Genomic DNA, 19,826 nt, shown 5'->3' with positions numbered 1-19,826 from the left:
CAGATTCCATTTTGAGGGCAGCAGAGCAACGCTACCTGTTTGAAAACTATCACTGAAAGGTTAGTGCATTCTGTGCCCAGTAACCAGCTGAAATAATAATGACACAGGGACGTGACAGAAAGTGAGAGAGAGAATTCAGTTTGATAACCAGCAGGCTTGTAGTTTTTTATTCACCGGATATTTGTAGCACTTTGGGGAAAAAGCACATCGCAGATGTCAGGATTGTTTCCATCCTCCCTCAATGGACCTCCAAATTAAATCGTCTCAATGTGTCAATTAATGATCCTTACAAATAAAGCCTCACTGAATGACAGCTTTTCAGAGGAAGATGCCAAACAACTGTCGAAGCAGTTGGTTTGGGAAGAGACTATGACATCGATAAAAGTAGATCTGTTCTCCCGGGCAGTGACACTAGTCCATGTAAGACAGCTAGTGGAAGCGCATCTGAAATCTCAGTGAGGCATGACAAGGTTACTGATGTGTTCTGTACACTCTTGGTGAAATGAAACTTCCACCACCAGAAGGGTCTTTTTCTTTCAAGTGTTGAGCGTTGCCTGTGATGAATGTTTGAAAGAAGTGTGGAAATATTTCTGTACCCAGAACAGTATATTGTCGCACGCTGTACTCTCTAATCAGATTAACATATGCCTAATATATAAAGAGAATTAAAAGGATTACATTTTTACAGCACAACAGTAACTATACTTCAAAAGTAAATAAACTATAAAGGCTATAAGGAACTTTGGGATTTCTTAACGATCTGAAAGGCACAATGTGCATTTAAAAAATATTTTTCTCTCATTAAGACACTCTTACTCACTTTTAATTGACTGAAATATTTTCCGTTCTCTACCAGCTTTCACCCCTACCCCTTTTTTTGAACATACAAACAAAAAGCAGGAGTCGGCCATTTAGTCCCTCAAGCCTGCTCCGCCACTTAATAAGATTATGGCTGATCTAATAGTAACTTCGGATCTGCATCCTGTCTCTTCCAGATAATCTATCAACCCCCCACCCTCCCCCTCAGCTTGCTCACCAAGAATCTATCCACCTCTGCCTTAAAAATATTCAGACTCTGCTTCCATCACCTTTTCAGGAAGAGAGTTCCAAAGACTCACATTATTCTGAAAAAGCTTTTGCCTCGTTTCTGTTTTAAATAGGCGATCCCCTGTTTTTAACCAGTGACCCTTAGTTCTCCCACAGGAGGAAACATCTTTTCCACATCCACTCTGTCACAACTCCTCAGGTTTGATATATTTCAAAGACATTTGCTGGACTTTTGCCTTCCTGGCCACCACGGAAATTGGAGCAGGCAAGGGGCAGACCATGGAAAGGTCTGTTGATCGTGGGTGGGATTTTCCGGTTTTGGAGCCAGTGAGGTTGGAAAATCCCACCCTGGAATTAACCCCTTCCTGGCAGGAGCTCCTGTGGGGACTTGGCCCTAATGAACCATGCCTAACAAATGATTGTTGTCCCCCTTGAGGTGACGGTGGCTGTTAATGAGCTGTTAAATCAAAATGGTATTTGTCCCCTCAGTGGACTTTTAATATCCCACAGCACTATTTTGAAGAAGGGCAGGGGGAGCATCCCCAGTATCCTGGCTTGTATCTATCCCTAAATCAACATCCCCAATACAGATCATTGTGTGGAAGTTGGCTGTTGAGTTCTCTACATTACATAGTGAACATACTTTTAAAAAGTACTCAATTGGCTGTAAAGTATTGTGGATCGTTCTGGAGTTCTGAAAGGTTCTCCACAAATGCAAATATTTCTTTACAGTTTCCAATAGTTGTGGCCAATGAATAAGGTTGTTCAGATGCAGCAATTCCTCAGTAAATCAACCTATTGTCTAAGTGTCTCTGTCACAGCTCCACTTTGGCCAGTTCACTCACTAGAGAATAACTGACAGGGAAATTACAGACCGAGGGGATCACACACTAAGGGATAATAATGTAGGAACAGGACTAAATCATTCAGCTCCTCAAACCATTTCCATGATGCATCTTAGCTGCTCTGCAACTTAACTCCATTTAGAATATGAGAATACCATAGAATCATAGAATGGTCACAGCACAGAAGGCTATTTGTCCAACCCAGACCAGCCCACTGCAAGAGCAGTTTAGCTAGCCCTACTCTCCCACTTTTTCCCCATAGCCCTGCAAATAATTTCCCTTCAGGCACTTATTGAATTCCCTTTTGAAAGTCACAGTTGAATCCATGCTATCATCCTTTCAGTTGGTCATTTCAGATTGTAGCCCCAAAGATTTTTCCTCATTTTCCTTTGATTCTTTTTGCCAATTACTTTAAATTTGTGTTCTTTGGGTCACAATCTTACGCCAATAGGAACACCATATCATCTAGGCCACACTTAATATTGAACACCTCGATCAAATCTCTAAGGAAAACAATCTGCTGTCACCATGGGTTTGCTTTGGGATTCATTAGCTTCTTATTCGACGAGTTATCCGTCTGGAGGCAATGGCTTTTATTCCAAAAACATTTATTTACATGCTGATTATTAACAACAGTTAGATAAGACCAACGGACAGCTAGAGCTGTCTTCTGTGATACTACCCAGCCATCCTCTCTCCATGAGTGACATCTCTGTAACATCGCCCCTACAGAATACCTAGAGTGCAGAAGGAGGCCAATTGGCCCATCTAGTCTGCACGAACTCTCCGACAGAGCCACTTAACCGTTCAATCCGCGTAGCTCCACAGATTTACCCCATTGATCCCCCCTAACTTTTGGACACTAAGGGACAATTTAGCACAGCCAATCCATCTAACGTGCACATCTTTGGAGTGTGAGAGGAAGCCAGAGAACCCATAGGAAACCCACGCAAACACAGGAGAATGTGCAAAGTCCCCACAGTCACCAAAAGCTGGAATTGAACTCAGGGTTGCAGTTCTCCCAAAAGCACTGAATTGGTGGGAAAACTGTTCTAGATCCCGACTGTTTTGTCAGTTCAACTTCTCACCTGAATCTCCCCACTCTGTGCACTGCAGAGGTCCCAATCGTAAGTCTCACTAAAAGCCCAGGCAGGGTGCGGGGCCTATTCATGCTGGAGTTTGACAGTTCTGGAACTTTGCCCATGAGCAGTGGCCCCAATCTGTCAGACTCCCTGTTTGCTGCCAGCTTGGGGGTCTCCCACTCGTTCCCCAACCATCAGGAGCTGGTCTAAACCCTAATGGAATGAAGTACTTCTGGCAGGGTGGGAGATTCAATTGGGACCGGTAAGTTCCCAATACTTACATTCAAAAGACATTTAAAACATATTAAAAACGGATTTAAATGACTTCCTGCCGGTTTCCAGTGTGGTCTGGCCTGCGACTGTTCACTTGCTCTGGGAGATGCAAGTGCGTTCCCGGCACATGCGCAAATCCCGGAACAAGGCCAGCGATGTGCATCTCCCACCCCGACCCAACAGAAATAGGATGGGAAAATTGCGGCCCAGCTCTCTGGCGCTATGAGGCAGAAATGCTAACATGCTCAGGATGCTGTTGCTAACTCAAAGCTTCTCCAATTTATCAACAAGTTAACTGAAATTCCTCATCCCTGCAACCATTCTCATGAATCTTTTCCACACTCCCACTAAAGCACTCATAACCTTCCTAAAATACAGTGTCCATGATATCCAGTGTTGTACAAAGGTGCATCCAACTTCTTTGTTTCTGTACTCTACACTTCAATTTATAAAGCCAGGATTCTGTCTGCCTTCTAAACCACTTTCTTTACCTGCCCTTCCGTCTCCAATACTTTGTGCACAGGCCTCTCTGTTCATGCACCCCTTTTACAATAGTACCCTTGTACCTTTTAGTTTACATTTTTGACCCTCATTTTTCCTCCCATATATCACTATGTCTTTCTTCCCAACCTGTTCTAACAACCTATCTATAACCTCTTGCAGTCCATCACGACCCTCCTCAGAGTTCACCATACCTCCAAGTCTTGTGTCAGCTGCAAATGTTAAATTGTGCCTTGTACACCAAAGTTTAAGTCATGTACATACATTAAGAGAAGCAACGTGCTTCAAACTGGCCCCTGGGGAATCCACCCTTGCCTCTTATCCCTTAACAACTTTCAACAAAACACCTTCAATCTCACATATAAATGTAACAATTGATCTGGCATCAGTTGCCAGTTACAGAGAAGAGCCCTAAACTTTTACCACCTTTGTGTGAAGATATATTTTGTAATTTCACCCCTGAAAGATCTGCCTCTATTTTTTTTGCTCTGCTGCTATTCCTTGACTTCCAAGCTAATGGAAACAGTTTCTCTCGATTTACCCAATCTGTTCCTCTTAATATCTTGCAAACTTAAATCAATTCACCCCTTAAGCTTCTAAATTCAGGAAATACAACTCCAGTTTGTGTAATCGCTCCTAGTAATTTAACCCCTGAAGTCCAGTTGACATTGTGGTAAATTTACATTGCACTCCCTCCAGAGCGAGTATATCCTCCCCAGAACTGCTCACAATACCCAGCTGTGGTTTAACTAGGGCTTTGTATAGCTGTAACACGACTTTTACCCCTTGTATTTTAGTCATCCTGATATAAAGCCCAGCATCCCATCAGCATTTCTGATAATTTTCTGGACCTGTTCATGACATTTTAATGATCTCTATACCTGGACCCCCAAGACTCTTTGGACCACCATTGGTTCACCATTTTTTACAGTTAGAGTGGATTAACTCACATTTGTCAACATTTAAATTAATTCAACACGGTTTTGTCCATTCACTTAATCCATTTGCTATCGCTTTGTAATGTTATGCTTCCATCTACACTCCAGGAACGTGATAGCGTTGTGGTATTGTCACTGAACTAGTAATCTAGCGCAAGATCTGGGGACCTGGGTTCAAATCCCACCATGGCAGATGGTAAAATACGAATTCAACAAAGCCTGGAATTTAAAAAGTCTAATGATCATCATGAAACTATTGTTGTTTAAAAAAAATCTGCTTCTCTAATGCCCTTTAGGGAAGGAAATCTGCCGTCCTTACCCGGTCTGACCTACGTGTGGTCCAGGCCAATGTGGTTGACTCTCAAGTGCACCCTGAAATGGAGAGCCATTAGGGGCAGGCAATAAATGTTGGGCCAACCAGCAAGGTGTATGTACTATAAATTAGTAAAAAGTAAAATGCCTTCTATCTCTGCATGATCAGCAAATTTGGATAAACTTAGCTGTCTGTCCCATTATCCAAGTGTTAATAAATATACCAACAGAAATCCTCTCAAGATATCCCTCGTCACCTTCTGCCAATTCTGCACATTATTGTTACTCTGTCTCCTGACACAGCCGGTTTCCTAAGTGGGTCAATAGTTTGTCTTCAATTCTGTCAGCTTCAACTATAGCTAACCATCTGTTATGAGGGATTTTATCAAATGCATTCTAATATCCATATACATCACCCTGCCCATTGTTTTAATCAGTTTTTCAAGGAATTCAGACAGATTTGTCAGCCACAATCTACCTTTTCCAAATCCATGCTGGCTCTCAGTGATCAGCTGAATATTTTTATGATGTTGAATTGCCCTATCTTCAGCTTAGACTTTAGCAAATTCCTGAAAACAGCTGTCAGGCTAACTGATCTATAATTCCCTGGTTTCCCTCTATCACCTTACTTCACTGGCAGAATAACATGCACAATTTTCTAATCCAAAAGAATCGCAGCCAAATTGAAAGAACTTTGGAAGATTGTATTTGGGACATTTGCAAGGTACTCGCCTACTTCTTTTCAAACCCTGGGATGGAAACCGTCTGACCCTGGGAGTTTGTTTCTCTTTAAGGACATTATTTTCTTCATCTTAAATTAAAACTAATAACCAATTTAAGATTATCAATTAGGCTCACAATGTAGCTTTTAGACTTGCTAGAAATTACATATATTCATACAAGCCATTCAAACAAAGCATAGGGGAATAATAATTCCCTAATGCATTTGTCATGGCAATATCTTGACCAATCACAGCTGGCTGTCCAACCAGCCAGCACCTCTTTTCTCATGCGATATAAATTTTTGGTCCCTTTTAAAGTTGGCATTCTGAAGAGTGAAAGATGAAAAGTTTTGACAGCATACTGCTTTTTTCAGTAGTACTGTTTTAATTCTACTCATAAGGTTTTCACTGCCTGTTTACATTATTATATTTTCCAGCCTCATTTAAAAGAATTCACCCTTCATTACTCAAATGACTCATCTGCCTCTCACATTTTCCTGATCTTTTCTGTAGACATTATAACCTGGTATGTTTATTACCTAGTCTTGATGGTCTTGTAGCTATATCTCAGTAATGACCACCATGTCAAACCCTCTAAGTTAAGTTTGTGTCTGCAGTTAAATAAATTTATTCCTTATCCTCCTTGTTTTTGTATAAAGTATGCTTATTTGGGGACGCACCATAACCTGTCCTCCACTGTTAGTGTTTTAGTCATGTTTCTTATTCCTCTCTCCAGATTTAATTATTTTACAACTTCTGGGTTTCCCTTTACCAGTAGCACTCAAAGCACAATTTCTAACTGTTACTCTATTCCCTTTCCTCTTGTTGGTTTTTGAACAATTGTTTATACGACCTTTTTGGCCTCCAGCATTAATGAGTTTAAATCCTTGGTAACCGTCCTTTTTATTCTTTCTGCTCGAACCCTACTCCCAGCTGAACCCTGGGTATAGTTCCTTCTGGTCCCACTATTGGTTTCAGTGATTCTATTAAATGGAACCTGTCTTTCCCACATTACTCCTCCAACCATGTGTTCACCTCCCTAACTTGCTTACTGATTTGACAATTTGCATATGGCACAGGTAATAAAAAAATGCAGAATCGTAACCCTTAAGTTCCTATACTTTAATTTAGCTTCTAGTTCTTGGTGGTCTCCAACCAGGTCCTGTTGCCTGCTCTTCCTTATGTTGCTGGTCTCAACAGGGAGGAAAACAACTGCATAAAACTCAGCAACAACAAACTCTTCCCTCTCCAATGTCTTTTCAAGTCATTTTGAGATGTCCCTCACCTGGAAAGCAACATACCATGTGACACTCTTGATCCTGTTTACAAAGGTCGCTCTCTGTCCCCTAATTATTGAATCTCCTACAACTGCCACTTTATCCTTCCCCCTCCTCTTCCCATCTCTGGGCTGCTTCTTGCTCCAAGGTTCTATGGTCCACATTCTGGCTGTCCTTCCAAGAGTCTTTATCTTGATCCTCACAGGCAGCAGGTAAATTTGTATCTGTTAGATAGGTTCTCTGGAGGTTCTGCAGATCTTTGATCCCCATCTCACCTAGGTTTCCCTTACTCTGTACACCACTGATCATATTAGCCCCCTTTCTACGAGTTAGTATTATCATAGAATCCTACAGTGCAGAAAAAGGCCATTCGGCCCATCAAGTATGCACCAACCACAATCCCACCCAAGTCCTATCCCCATATCCCTACATATTTACCCCCTAATTCTTCTAATCTTTGCATCCCAGGACACTAAGGGGCAATTTAGAATGGCCAATCAACCTAGCCCGCACACCTCTGGACTGTGGGCGGAAACCGGAGCACCCAGAGGAAACCCACACAGACACAGGGAGAATGTGCAAACTCCACACAGACAGTGACCCGAGCTGGGATTCGAACCCAGGTTCCTGGAGCTGTGAAGCAGCAGTGCTAACCACTCTGCAACTGTACCACCCATGGTAGTGACTGAAATCACTACTGAGTTATGACTGAAGATTGAAACAGACAGACCAGGTACTGCTCCCCTTCCCTTATGTCTCCAACTCACACTCCAGCGCTTGAGAAACTGAGATATCTGCTGCAGATGTGATTGCTTGGCACAGTCTTGCTGTGCACAAATTCAAGGCACAAAGTCTGCTCTGCTATTTCTTAGCCCAAATTATTTATATCCATTTTTTAGCTTGTTGTTGAATTTTATTTGCTGCACACTAGCTTGTACTAAGCACTAACACTGATCAACAATTTAAAATATTTGTTGCCCCAAGCTTACATGAACCATTAAGGATTGGGGGCACACAGCAGCACTTCATTCTGCCTCACACCAAATTCCCAACTTTTACAATATAGTAAAATGCTGCAGATGCTGGAAATCCAAAATAAAAGCAGAAAGCGCTGGAAATACCCAGGGATCAAGAGATATGGGGATAGTATGGGAAAATGAGGTAGATGATCAGCCATGATCTAATTGAATGGGAGAGCAGACTAAACAAACTGAATGGCCTAATCCTGTTCCTATGTTCCATCTGTGGAAAGAGAAACAGAGTTAATGTTTTGAGTCGGATATGACTTCTTCAAGAGAGAAGAAGAGTCTGAAGAATTCTGACAAAGTATTTTTTTTAGAAAGACTCGGAATGTTAACTCTGTTTCTCTCCCCACAGATGCTGCCCGACCTGCTGAGCTTTTCCAACTTTGGATCCCAACTTTCACTCTATTTATGATGCATTGTATTTGCCACCACTCTGTCAGCAGATTCTATTGACTTAAATCTGTTTGAGCCACATCCAAGTTCCAAGTGGCCCTCAGCTTCCCGCTCACAGTAATTGGCATTTATTCAGACAACCACTTTGAGCTGGATGACAGTTTGTTGCACTGAGAGGCAGTTTCAGTTAACCAAGTTCCCGTTTCTTTCACAGTTTTGAAGTTCTAAATAAGAATCAAGATGCTGAATTAAGTTTCAATCTGATATATTCTCACCCAACACGAGTCATATGGTGACTAGGGGATTTTCACAGTAACTTCATTGCAGTGTTAATGTAAGCCTACTTGTGACTAATAAATAAACTTCGAAGAATTCCCACTCTTAATAAATTCCAACATTTACACATTACTTTTTTTCCAACAATGTGAACAAAGACCAAGGGGATCACAGATTTGGATCATTGACTGGCACCATTCTCATCTGTTAGAGCTCAGGCAGGAGGCAAAATTAGCAGCTGAGTGTTTTCCTCACGTTTCCAATGCTAAAACATTGGATATCAAACCTGCCCTGTGAACATATGTAGTGGACTTGCGATGAGGGGTTGAAATCCCCTCATTGATATTGGGGGATGAAATTGGGAACACTCACGAAATGTGAAACAGGCAAAGACATTGACTGCTCAAACCTTCTTCAAAAGCACTTTCCAAACCTGTGACCTTCACCAGCTTCAATGACAAGAGCAGCAGGTGCAAGAGAACATCACCACGTGCAAGTTCCCTGCCAAGCCACTCACCATTCTGACTTGGGAGTATACCACAATTTCTTCACTGTTGCTGGATCAAAATCCTGGAACTGCACTAAGGGTGTAGCTGCTCCATAAAGACTGCAGCAGTTCAAGAAGGTGACTCACCACCACCTTCTCAAGGGCAATTGGGTTGGGCGATAAGTGCTGCCCTTGTCAGCGACACCCAGATCCCAGGAAAGAAAATGAAAACTCACTGAGTGTTCAGTCCCATTGATTGTGTGTGGCAGTTCCGACAGCCCAGCGTGGGCCAATTTTGCCCTCATTAAGTTTAAAATGTAAAAATGAGAGGGAGCTATTCCATCAGTTGAGGAGGAATTTGGTGTAATTTCCGTCAGCTGAGAATGATTACAACACATCAATAACCTGAGAAGTTCTGGCTGTCTTCACTTAGGAGCTGGCCAATCACATTATTCCCACCTGCATCCACTTACCACCAACCCCGCCAATGTAAAATCTTTCCAGCTCTATAAAACAGCTGCAATATGCAGCCCCATTTTAATCAAGTGTCACATCATTATATTCATTGTGCATTTTGGACTGGATGCGGACTACACCTGTTGACTATGATTCTGCACAATATTGGGCTTTGATATGGAACAATGCTAGCAGTTTTACCCACAGCATAGTCCATGTGAGGAAGGTGAAGGAATGTCGTTGTTTAATCAGTGCAACTTCATTTGCATTATAACTTCCTACAACCCTTCGCAATCTCTATGCTCCTCAAATCCCAGCCCCTTGCGCTCCACCATTGCTCTATCTTTAGTACTCGCACGTTCGCATAAAGACTAGGACATAAGGTCTGGATTTCTTCATAATATAAAAACATAACATAAATAAGAGCAAGAGTAAGGCCATTTGGCCCCTGAGCCTGATCCACATTCAATAAAATCATGGCTGATCTGATTGTGACCTTCACTCCACATTCCTGCCTGCCCTCCCTGATGCTTGACTTCCTTGTGGATCAAAAATCTGTCAGCCTTTAATATGTTCAATGATCCAGCTTCCACTGTTCCCTGAGGTAGAGAATTCCAAAGATTAATGACCCTCTGAAAGGAGAAATTCCCCTCATTTCCGTCTTAAATGGAAAACTCCTTATGTTGAAACTGTGGCCCCAATTCTAGATTCCCCCACTAGGTGAAGCATCCTCTTAGCATCCACCCTGTCAAACCTCCTCAGAATCCAATATGTTTCAATGATATCACATCTCATTCTTCTAAATGATGAGTATAGGACTAACCTGCTTAACCTTTCCTAATACAAGAAACCTCTACAACCCAGGAAGCACTAGAGAACCTATTTGCTGATACACCCTTATGTGTATATGGTCTGCCCCCTCCTGTCACAGTCTAGTCATTATTCCCCATATTGTCACCTGCTGTATATTTTGTACTTTCTCAATAACTTTATAAATCTCTCCTCATGTGAGCTCTTATTGCCCACTATCTAATGTGCAGGGGTAAGGTGAAAAGGTAGATGAATGACAACAAGTCATAATGTTCATTTGAAGAGCTGGTGTAGATATGATGGGCCAAATGGTCTTCTGCTCCGTAACAATTCTGTGGTTCTGTGATATGTCCTCTGGTTGAGGAACCCAGAACAAGATGTATAATATTAGAATTAGAGTTGAGGGCTGATAACAAGAAACAGTTGTTCGCACAAAGAATAATAGAACTCTAGATTTCTACCCTAGAAACAACTATTGAGGTTGAGGGTCAATTGAAATTTTCAAGAGTTTAATAGGCTTGGGTGTTAAGCTTTCTGGAACCTGCAGTTCAGATACAGATCAATTATCATCTGAGTGAAACAAGCAAGATGACTGAATAATGTCCTCACAGCATAGGAGGCTTAGGGGTCATCTTATAGATGTCTATAAAATAATGAAGGGCACAGATCAGCTAAATAGTCAGTATCGTTTCCCAAAGGTAGGGGAGTCTAAAATTAGAGGACGTAGTTTAAGGTGACGGGGGAGAGATACAAAAGGGTCCAGAGGGGCAATTTTTTCACAGAGGGTGGTGAATGTCTGGAACAAGCTGCCAGAGGTGGTAGAGGCAGATACAATTTTGTCCTCTAAAAAGCGTTTAGACAGTTGCATAAGTAAGATGGATATAGAGAGATATGGACCAAATGCGGGCAATTGGGACTAGCTGAGTGGTTAAAAAAGGGGCAGCATGGATAAGTTGGGCTGAAGGGTCTGTTCCCATGCTGTAAACCTCTATGACTCTATTCTTTCTTAAAGCCTCCCACTTTGACCCATCTTAGGATGTTTTCCTCCATTATAAATAGTATGTAAATACAATTTGCTTACATTATTTTCTTCTGTTGCGACAGAATCAGTTTGTGTACCGTGAGGGGATCTTCGGGCCAGAAGAAGGGTTGACTCTGCACAGTCGGCCACCCCCCTGTGTTGGCTCCACCACGCTGGAAGATCAGGGCGCAGCCTCATCACTGGAGGTGTTTGACGATGCATGTTGTAACGGGACGCTGAGGAAGCAACCGCCACGCCCGCGGGAAGACAGCGCCACCCAACGATACAGCGCAGACCCCACAGTCTTCCTGTCAGAGCGTGGGCAGAGAGGTGAGCTGGATGAGGATGGCTACATGACTCCCATTCAGGATAAAAAGGCCACAGGTAAGTTGGATGGTCTGGTGAAGAGAAAAAGAGAGAAAGAGAGCGGAAGGGACCTGGGCAGAAGGGACCAAGAAGGATTCATTGTTTTATCAACATCACTTCGTCAGGTTGGGAGATAGAGCAAATAGACTCTATGATCAGCAGGGTCTATTTAAACAGAGTCTGTATGAACTATAGGAAATAGAACTCGTGACTGAAACTACAGCAAAGTCTCCAGATAAAGCAGGATTATTAATCTGAGAAAATGTTGTGTATGGAGGAGAGTTGCATAACATAAATAATGGCTGGAATTTTCCCAAAATATGATGAAGTGTCAGGTACTGACTGAAACCTGGCGTTTTTCTCCCCAGAGAAACAGCCAGCTTTTTTCTTTGGATCTTCTGTGACTTTGTCAGGAAAGACAGGGAGGAGGGCATGTTTTGTGCTGTCAGTCTTGAGGGGGGAGGGGACAGGGTGGGAGGGTGGATTGGTGGGTAGGGGGGGGCGGTGGTTGGTGGTGGTGACATGTCTATCACACCAGTAAAACCAGTTCCATAGAGATCTGGATACCTTTTTTAAAGGACACCTCAATTTCAAAGTGAAGAGACAGACCCCCCTCGTTCCTCTACAGTGGACGTTAGGCCACCTCACACCTCCCCACCAGCACCAGCAGTCTCCCCCCCGCAACACCACCAGCAATCTCTGCCCTCCTTCAACAGCGCCAGAAATCATCCCAATATCACTGGCAATTGATACGCCCCTCATCATCGCCCCACCTCCTGGCACAGCCCCATGGCATTGCCAGGTGCCAGGGCTCTGACTACCCCCAGGGGTTACACTGGCTTCTGCATCCCTGGCATCACCATCTCAACTGCTGGAGGACGATACTGATTCCTGTCCATGTGACATTATGCCACCGGTGGGAAATATATGTCAACCCTTGAAGCAACAGTGTAAAGCTGTTTACGAATATATAAATGTATTTAAATTACTTGTAATCAGGTTCACACCCTCACTTGGTCTGAACTTGATAGTGTCGTTGGTGGAAAGGTGGGGAGGATCTCATTCTGAGATCTGCCCAGTGCAAATCCAGTTATGGTCCTCCCACAAGAGTTCGTGACCATAACAGGATTGGGTCCCATGGCAAATGGGCCTAAAAATCTGTCCCCGGGGTGTATAAAACCAAACCCAACCACATCCTTGTGTGATCGATAGAGGAAATTCTGCATTGTGCCCCTTCTGATCAGGAGTAGTTCTGTCATGTTTTGCCCCAAGCTTTTTATTTCAATTAACACTTGAAATCAGAAGATGTGTCCGTGATCAGGTTGTTGTTTTTGGGGCCTTGCTGCGGAACGATTTGGTGTCACACCTCGTAGACTGAATTACACTTCAAAAACACTGACAAGCTTTGGGATGTTCAGATGCAGTGAAAGGCATGAAATACATTCAAGCTTTCTTTCTCCAGGCTGCAGTAACACGATAACTGTTCAATTTTAAAGTGGGCAGCACAATCAAATAAGACAAGGAATACATTACTGACGAAGGAGGGAGGAGATCTAATAACGAGAGCCAGTTCCAACTCTAAAATGGAAATAAATTGATTTGCAGCATCTCACTACACACAGCAATAACATACTCCTTCAGAGTCACACACACAATGAGAAAGGGACTATCCCCACTGTGTTTATACTGACATACACATACATACGCACACACACACACATACACTGACACACACATACGCACACAGACACGCAGTGAGAGAGGGACTATTCCCACTGTGTTTACAAACACACACACACACAGAAAAACACATGAGAGAGGGACTATCCCCACTGTGTTTACACTGCCACACACACACACACCCATACCCCCCCACACAGACAGACAGACACACACACACACACACACACACACACACACACACACACACACACACACACACACACACACACACACAGTGACAGTGGGACCATTCCCACTGTTTACACTGACACACCCCAGACACACACAGACTCTCACACACATACGTACACAGTGACAGAGAGACCATTCCCATTGTGTTTACACTGACACACCCACACCCACTCACATGCAAACACACACAGTGACAGAGGGAACATTCCCACTGTATTTACACTGTGTTACATATAAGAGAGGCTTTATTTTTAGCAGCCATGATTTCCCCTCTCACTACCTTTAAAAAGAAATCTGATTTTGGCTTTTTAATTTCTTTCTTCATGAGCAGTGACATTTTTCCCAACCTCCCAGTTTTGGTGTGTTCCATTTTTTATTGATAACCCCACAGAAAACTCAAGACCGGGTGAATGAAAGGGATTGGTTTATTTTTATACACCCTCGAAATGCAAGAAGACCCATTGCTACATAGCCCCAGTATTCATACAATAAAAGTGAAATATAGAAAGAAAGAGGCGCAGCACAAAGACCACAGGGAAGATAAGAACTATTGCTTCACATAATCCAGAGTACTGAATTAAAAATTCAGTGGTGTATTCCTTACAGATGTTAACAGGTGGTGTAGTGTAATCCACTTATCCAGTATCCCTGACTTCCAGAATGGGAGAAGCATAGAGAGATGAACTAGTCTTGCCAGTACAGGTACAGAACTTCCAGTTGAAATAGCATCAGTGGGGAGCCAGGTAATCAAAAACCTAAGCCCTTTTCTGCTGTATGGAAAATAGTGTCTGCCTCTTTCAGTTCCACAAAGCAACATTACAGGTTCTAGCAGCTTGAGCGGTGAGGACTGGAGGTGAAGGAGGAGCTAGTCATGCGACATTACTCCCATTTCTCCACCTTGTTTCGATTAAAGGACATGTGTTCCATACTATGATACAAGTAAATTACTGTGGATGCTGGAATCTGAAGCAAAAACAGAAAATGCTGGACAATCTCGGCAGGTCTGACGGTATCTGTGGAGAGAGAGCAAAGTTAATGTCTTGAATCTGGATCAGTCATCTAGACTTAAAACATCAGTTCTGTTCCCTCTCCGCAGATGCTGTCAGACCTGCTGAGATTTTCTAGCAGTTTCTGTTTTTGTTGGGATGTAGATTCCTCGTCTGGATTCTTGAGGTGGTTAATGTTTCACCCGTTAATAAATTCAACAAAGGTTTCAAGGTCCCTTCATCCTTACAGGTGTAACATCTCCATTGGCCAGAGTCTTGCCTTAGAACTGTAAAGGGGCTTAATATAATTCCTTGGGCTTTGATCTCTGCACTCACAAGAGCATTAACACATTTTTAGGGATAAGAAGGTTGTTGCTGTTCTGGAGGCCAACAGTTCATTTTGTGTGAGTCTTGGCAGTCATGGCTTCGGTCAGTTTAAAGCTTTAAAAAATAACTTCATGGATTAGTCAGGGTGATTATATACAATATATCATAAAAATATAGAGTTAGCTCTTAACCCCCTGACAACTGTCATATAAATATTGAGAGAAAACCTTCTAGCGATATCACACTGTCTCATTGAGATGGAGAATCTTCCCTCTTCTTCTATTATTTCCTCAGTACACTGTTTACACTGTAAATTGACTGTAAATGAGGATCTTATCTGAATGCAATACATAGAAACGTAGAAAATAGGAGCAGGAAGAGGCCATTCAGTCTTTGGAGTCTGCTCCACCATTCATTATGATAATGGCTGATCATCCAATTCAATAGCCTAATCCCGTCTTCCTCCATATAGAGTTATAGAGGTTTACAGCATGGAAATAGGCTCTTTGGCCCAACTTATCTATGCTGCCCAGTTTCTACCACTAAGCTAGCCTCAATTGCCTGTGTTTGGCCTCTATCGCTCTATACCCATCTTAGCCATGTAACTGTCTAAATGTGTTTTAAAAGACAAATTGTACCTGTCTCTACTACAGCCTCTGGCAGCTCGTTCCAGACACTCGCCACCCTCTGAGTGAAAAAATTTGCCTCTCTGGACTCTTTCGTATCTCTCCCCTCTCACCTTTAACCTATGCCATCTAGTTTTAGACTCCCCTACCTTTGGGAAAGGATGTTGACTATCTATCTTATGTATGCCTCTCTTTATTTTATAGACCTTTATAAGATAACTCCTAAACCTTCTACACTCCAGGAAAGAAATCCCAGTCTATGCAGCCTCTCCTTATAACTCAAACCATCAAGTCCTGGTAGCACGCTAGTAAATCTTTTCTGCACTCTTTCTCATTAAAAATATCCTTTGCATAATAGGGTGACCATAACTGTGCACAGTATTCCAAGTGTGGCCTTACTAGTGTCTTGTACGACTTCAACAAGATGTTCCAACTCCTATATTCAATTTCTGACCAATGAAACCAAGCATGCCAAATGCCTTCTTCACCACCCTGTCCACCTGTGACTCCACTTTCAAGGAGCTACGAACCTGTATCCCTAGATCTCTTTGTTCTATAACTGTCCCCAGTGCTCTACCATTAACTGAGTAGGTTCTGCCTCGATTCGATCTGCCAAAATAAATCACCTCACATTTATCTAAATTAAACTCCATCTGCCATTTGTCAGCCCACTGGCCCAATTGATCAAGATCCCATTACAATCTGAGATAACTTTCTTCATTGTCCACTATGCCACCAATCTTGGTGTCATCTGCAAACTTATCAACGAATTTTCATCCAAATCATTAATATAAATGACAATTAACAGTGGACCCAGCACTGATCCCTGAGGCACACTGCTGATCACAGGCTTCCAGTTTGAAGACAACCCTCTACAACCACCTTCTGTCTTCTGTCGTCAAGCCAATTTTGTATCCAATTGGCTACATCACCCTGGATCCTGTGAGATTTAACCTCTTGCAACAACTTAACATGCGGTACCTTGTCAGGGGCCTTGCTAAAATCCATGTAGACAACATCAACTGCAATGCCCTCATCTACCTTCTTGGTTACCCCTTCAAAAAAACTCAATCAAATTTGTGAGACATGATTTTTCCACTCACAAAGCCAGGCTGACTGTCCTTAATCAGTCCTTGCCTCTCTAAATGCCTGTAGATCCTGTCTCTCAGAATATCTTCTAACAACTTACCCACTACAGACATAAGGCTCACTGGTCTGTAGTTTCCAGGCTTTTCTCTGCAGCCCTTCTTAAACAAGGACACAACATTTGCTATTCTCTGATCTTCAGGCACCTCACCTGTGGCTGTTGATGATTCAAATATCTTTGCTAGGGGACCCGCAATTTCCTCCCTAATCTCCCACAACGTCCTGGGATACATTTCATCAGGTCCCAGAGATTTATCTACCTTGATGCGCTTTAAGACTTCCAGTACCACCTCCTACGTACACTCCTCAAGACATCATTATTCATTTCCCCAAGTTCCCTAACATCCATGCCTTTCTCAACAGTAAATACCAGAGACATATTCATTTAGGATCTCACCCATCTCTTGTGGATCCACACATAGATGACCTGGTTGATCCTTAAGAGGTCCTATTTACTTTCTAGTTATTCTTTTGCCTTTTATACATTTGATTCCCTTTGCTTCAAGTGCTATATTTAACTGCTTCTTGAAAACATTAAATGTTTTGGCCTCAACTACTTTTATTGCGTCAGTATTCACCAAAGAGAAGGACTTGGTGGATGATGAGTCTGGGAAAGGGTGTGTAGGTAGTTTGAGTCAAGTTAAGATCAAAACGGAGGACGTATGGTATCGGGGTTCTTGAGAAACATTAAGGCCTTGATGGGATATACCCCAGAATACTGAGAGAGGCAAGGGAGGAAATTGCTGGGGCCTTGAGAGAAATCTTAGTATCCTCACTGGCTATAGGGGAAGTCATGATGTGGGTGTGCCGGCGTTGGACTGGCGTAAACACAGTAAAAAGTCTGACAACACCAGGTTTTAGTCCAACCTATTTATTTGATAATATACTCGCAAGCTTTCGAGGGGTTACCCTCTTCACCTGACGAAGAGGGTAACCCCTCGAAAGCTTGCGAGTATATTATCAAATAAATAGGTTGGACTAAAACCTGGTGTTGTCAGACTTTTTACTGTATAGGGGAAGTCACAGAGGATTGGAGAATAGCCAATGTAGTTCCTTTGTTGAAAAAGGTAGCAAGAATAATCCAGGTAATTACAGGCCGGTGAGCCTTACGTTAGTGGTAGGGAAATTATTGGAGAGGATTCTTTGAGACAGGATTTATTCCCACTTGGAAATAAGTGGATGTATTAGTGAGAGGCAACATGATTTTGTGAAGGGGAGGTCACGTCTCACTAACTTGATCGAGCTTTTCAAAGAAGTGACCAAGATGATTGATGAAGGTAGGGCAGTGGATATTGTCTACATGGACTTCAGTAAGGTCTTTGACAAGGTCCCTCATAGCAGACCGGTGCAGAAGGTGAAGTCGCATGCGATCAGAGGTGAGCTGGCAAGGTAGATACAAAATTGGCTTGGTCAGAGAAGACAGAGGGTATCAGTGAAAGGGTACATTTCTGAATGGAGGGCTGTGACAAGTGGCTTTCCTCAGGGATCAGTGCTGGGACCTTTGCTGTTTGTAATATATATAAATGATTTGGAGGAATATGTAACTGGATTGATTAGTAACTTTGCGGAAGACATAACGATTGGTGGATTTACAGATAGCAATGAGGACCATCAGAGGATACAGCAGGATATAGATCAGTTGGAGACTTGGGCGGAGAGATGGCAGATGGAGTTTAATCCGGACAAATGTGAGGTAATGCATTTTGGAAGGTCTAACTCAAATAGGAAATATACAGTAAATGGCAGAACCCTTAAGAGTATTGATAGGTAGAGCGATCTGGGTATACAGGTACACAGGTCACTGAAAGAGGCAACACAAATGGAGAAGGTAGTCACGAAGGCATATGGCATGCTTGCCTTCATTGGCCGGGGCACTGAGTTTAAAAATTGGCAAGTCATGTTGCAGCTTTATAGGACCTTAGTTAGACTGCACTTGGAATATAGTGTCCAATTCTGGTCGCCACACTACCAGAAGGATGTGGAGGCTTTGGAGAGGATACAGAAAAGATTTGCCAGGATGTTGCCTGGTATGGAGGGCATCAGCTATGAGAAGAGGTTGGAGAAACTTGATTTGTTCTCACTGGAGCGACGGAGGTTGAGGGGTGACCTGATAGAAGTCTACAAGATTAAGAGCGGCATGGACAGAGTGGATAGTCAGAAGCTTTCTCCCAGGGTGGAAGAGTCATTTACCAGGGGGCACAGGTTTAAGGTGCAAGGGTCAAGGTTTAAAGGAGATGTACAAGGCAGATTTTTTACACAGAGTAGTGGGTGCCTGGAACTTGTTTCCGAGGGAGGTAGTGGAAGTAGATATGGTAGTGAGTTTTAAGGGGTGTCTGGACAAATACATGAATAGGATGGGAATAGAGGGATATGGTCCCCGGAAGGGTAGGAGGTTTTAGTTAAGTCGGGTAGCATGGTTGGTACAAGCTTGGAGGTCCGAAGGGCCTGTTCCTGTGCTGTAAATTTCTTGTTCTTTGTTCTTTGTTCATTGGTTACAAATTCCATAGGCTGACCACTTTCTGGGTGAAAAAACAGTTCCTCATCGCTATCCTGAACCGTCTATTCTGCATCCTCAGACTGTGATCCCTGGTTCTGGACACCCCTACCATTGGGAATCTTCTTGCATCTAGCCTGTCTAGTCCTGTTAGACTTTTGTAGATTTCTATGAGATCCTTCCTCATTCTTCTGAACTCCAGCGAATAGAATCCTAACCAATTCAATCTCTCCTCATAAATCAGTCCCGCCAACCCAGGAATCCGTCTAGTAAACCTTCTGTCCACTCCCACTGAGCATCCTTCCTCAGATAAGGAGATCAAAACAGTACTCAATATTCCAGATATGATCTCACCAAGGCCCGGCATAATTGCATTAAGACACATCCCTGTTCCTGTACTCGAATCCTCTCGGCTATTATACCATTTATCTCCTTTACTGCCTACTGCAGCTGCATGCTTACCCTCAGTGATTGGTGTATAAAAACATCCATGTCTCGTTGC

At 42.8% G+C, this 19,826-nt stretch overlaps 1 protein-coding gene across 2 annotated transcripts in view; it reads left to right on the top strand.

Annotated features, from left to right (window-relative positions):
* The window catches only part of LOC145349910 (receptor tyrosine-protein kinase erbB-4-like), a 1,005,257-nt gene that overhangs the window by 970,411 nt on the left and 15,020 nt on the right, over window positions 1-19,826 (top strand). The window contains exon 27 of one of the 2 annotated variants that reach the window (XM_080198569.1): window positions 11,549-11,795. In XM_080198569.1, coding sequence (XP_080054695.1) covers window positions 11,549-11,795 — 247 coding nt within the window. Of the gene's footprint in view, window positions 1-11,548; window positions 11,850-19,826 lie in introns of both variants that reach the window. The other variant, XM_080198568.1, reaches the window with a different exon arrangement.

This window comes from Carcharhinus amblyrhynchos, chromosome 11 (genome assembly GCF_965287045.1).
Source record: "Carcharhinus amblyrhynchos chromosome 11, sCarAmb.v2.hapA, whole genome shotgun sequence".
In the NCBI taxonomy this organism is placed as follows: Eukaryota; Metazoa; Chordata; class Chondrichthyes; order Carcharhiniformes; family Carcharhinidae; genus Carcharhinus; species Carcharhinus amblyrhynchos.
The sequence above is the reverse complement of the archived record's forward strand: the minus strand, read 5'-3'. Positions and strand labels throughout refer to the sequence as shown.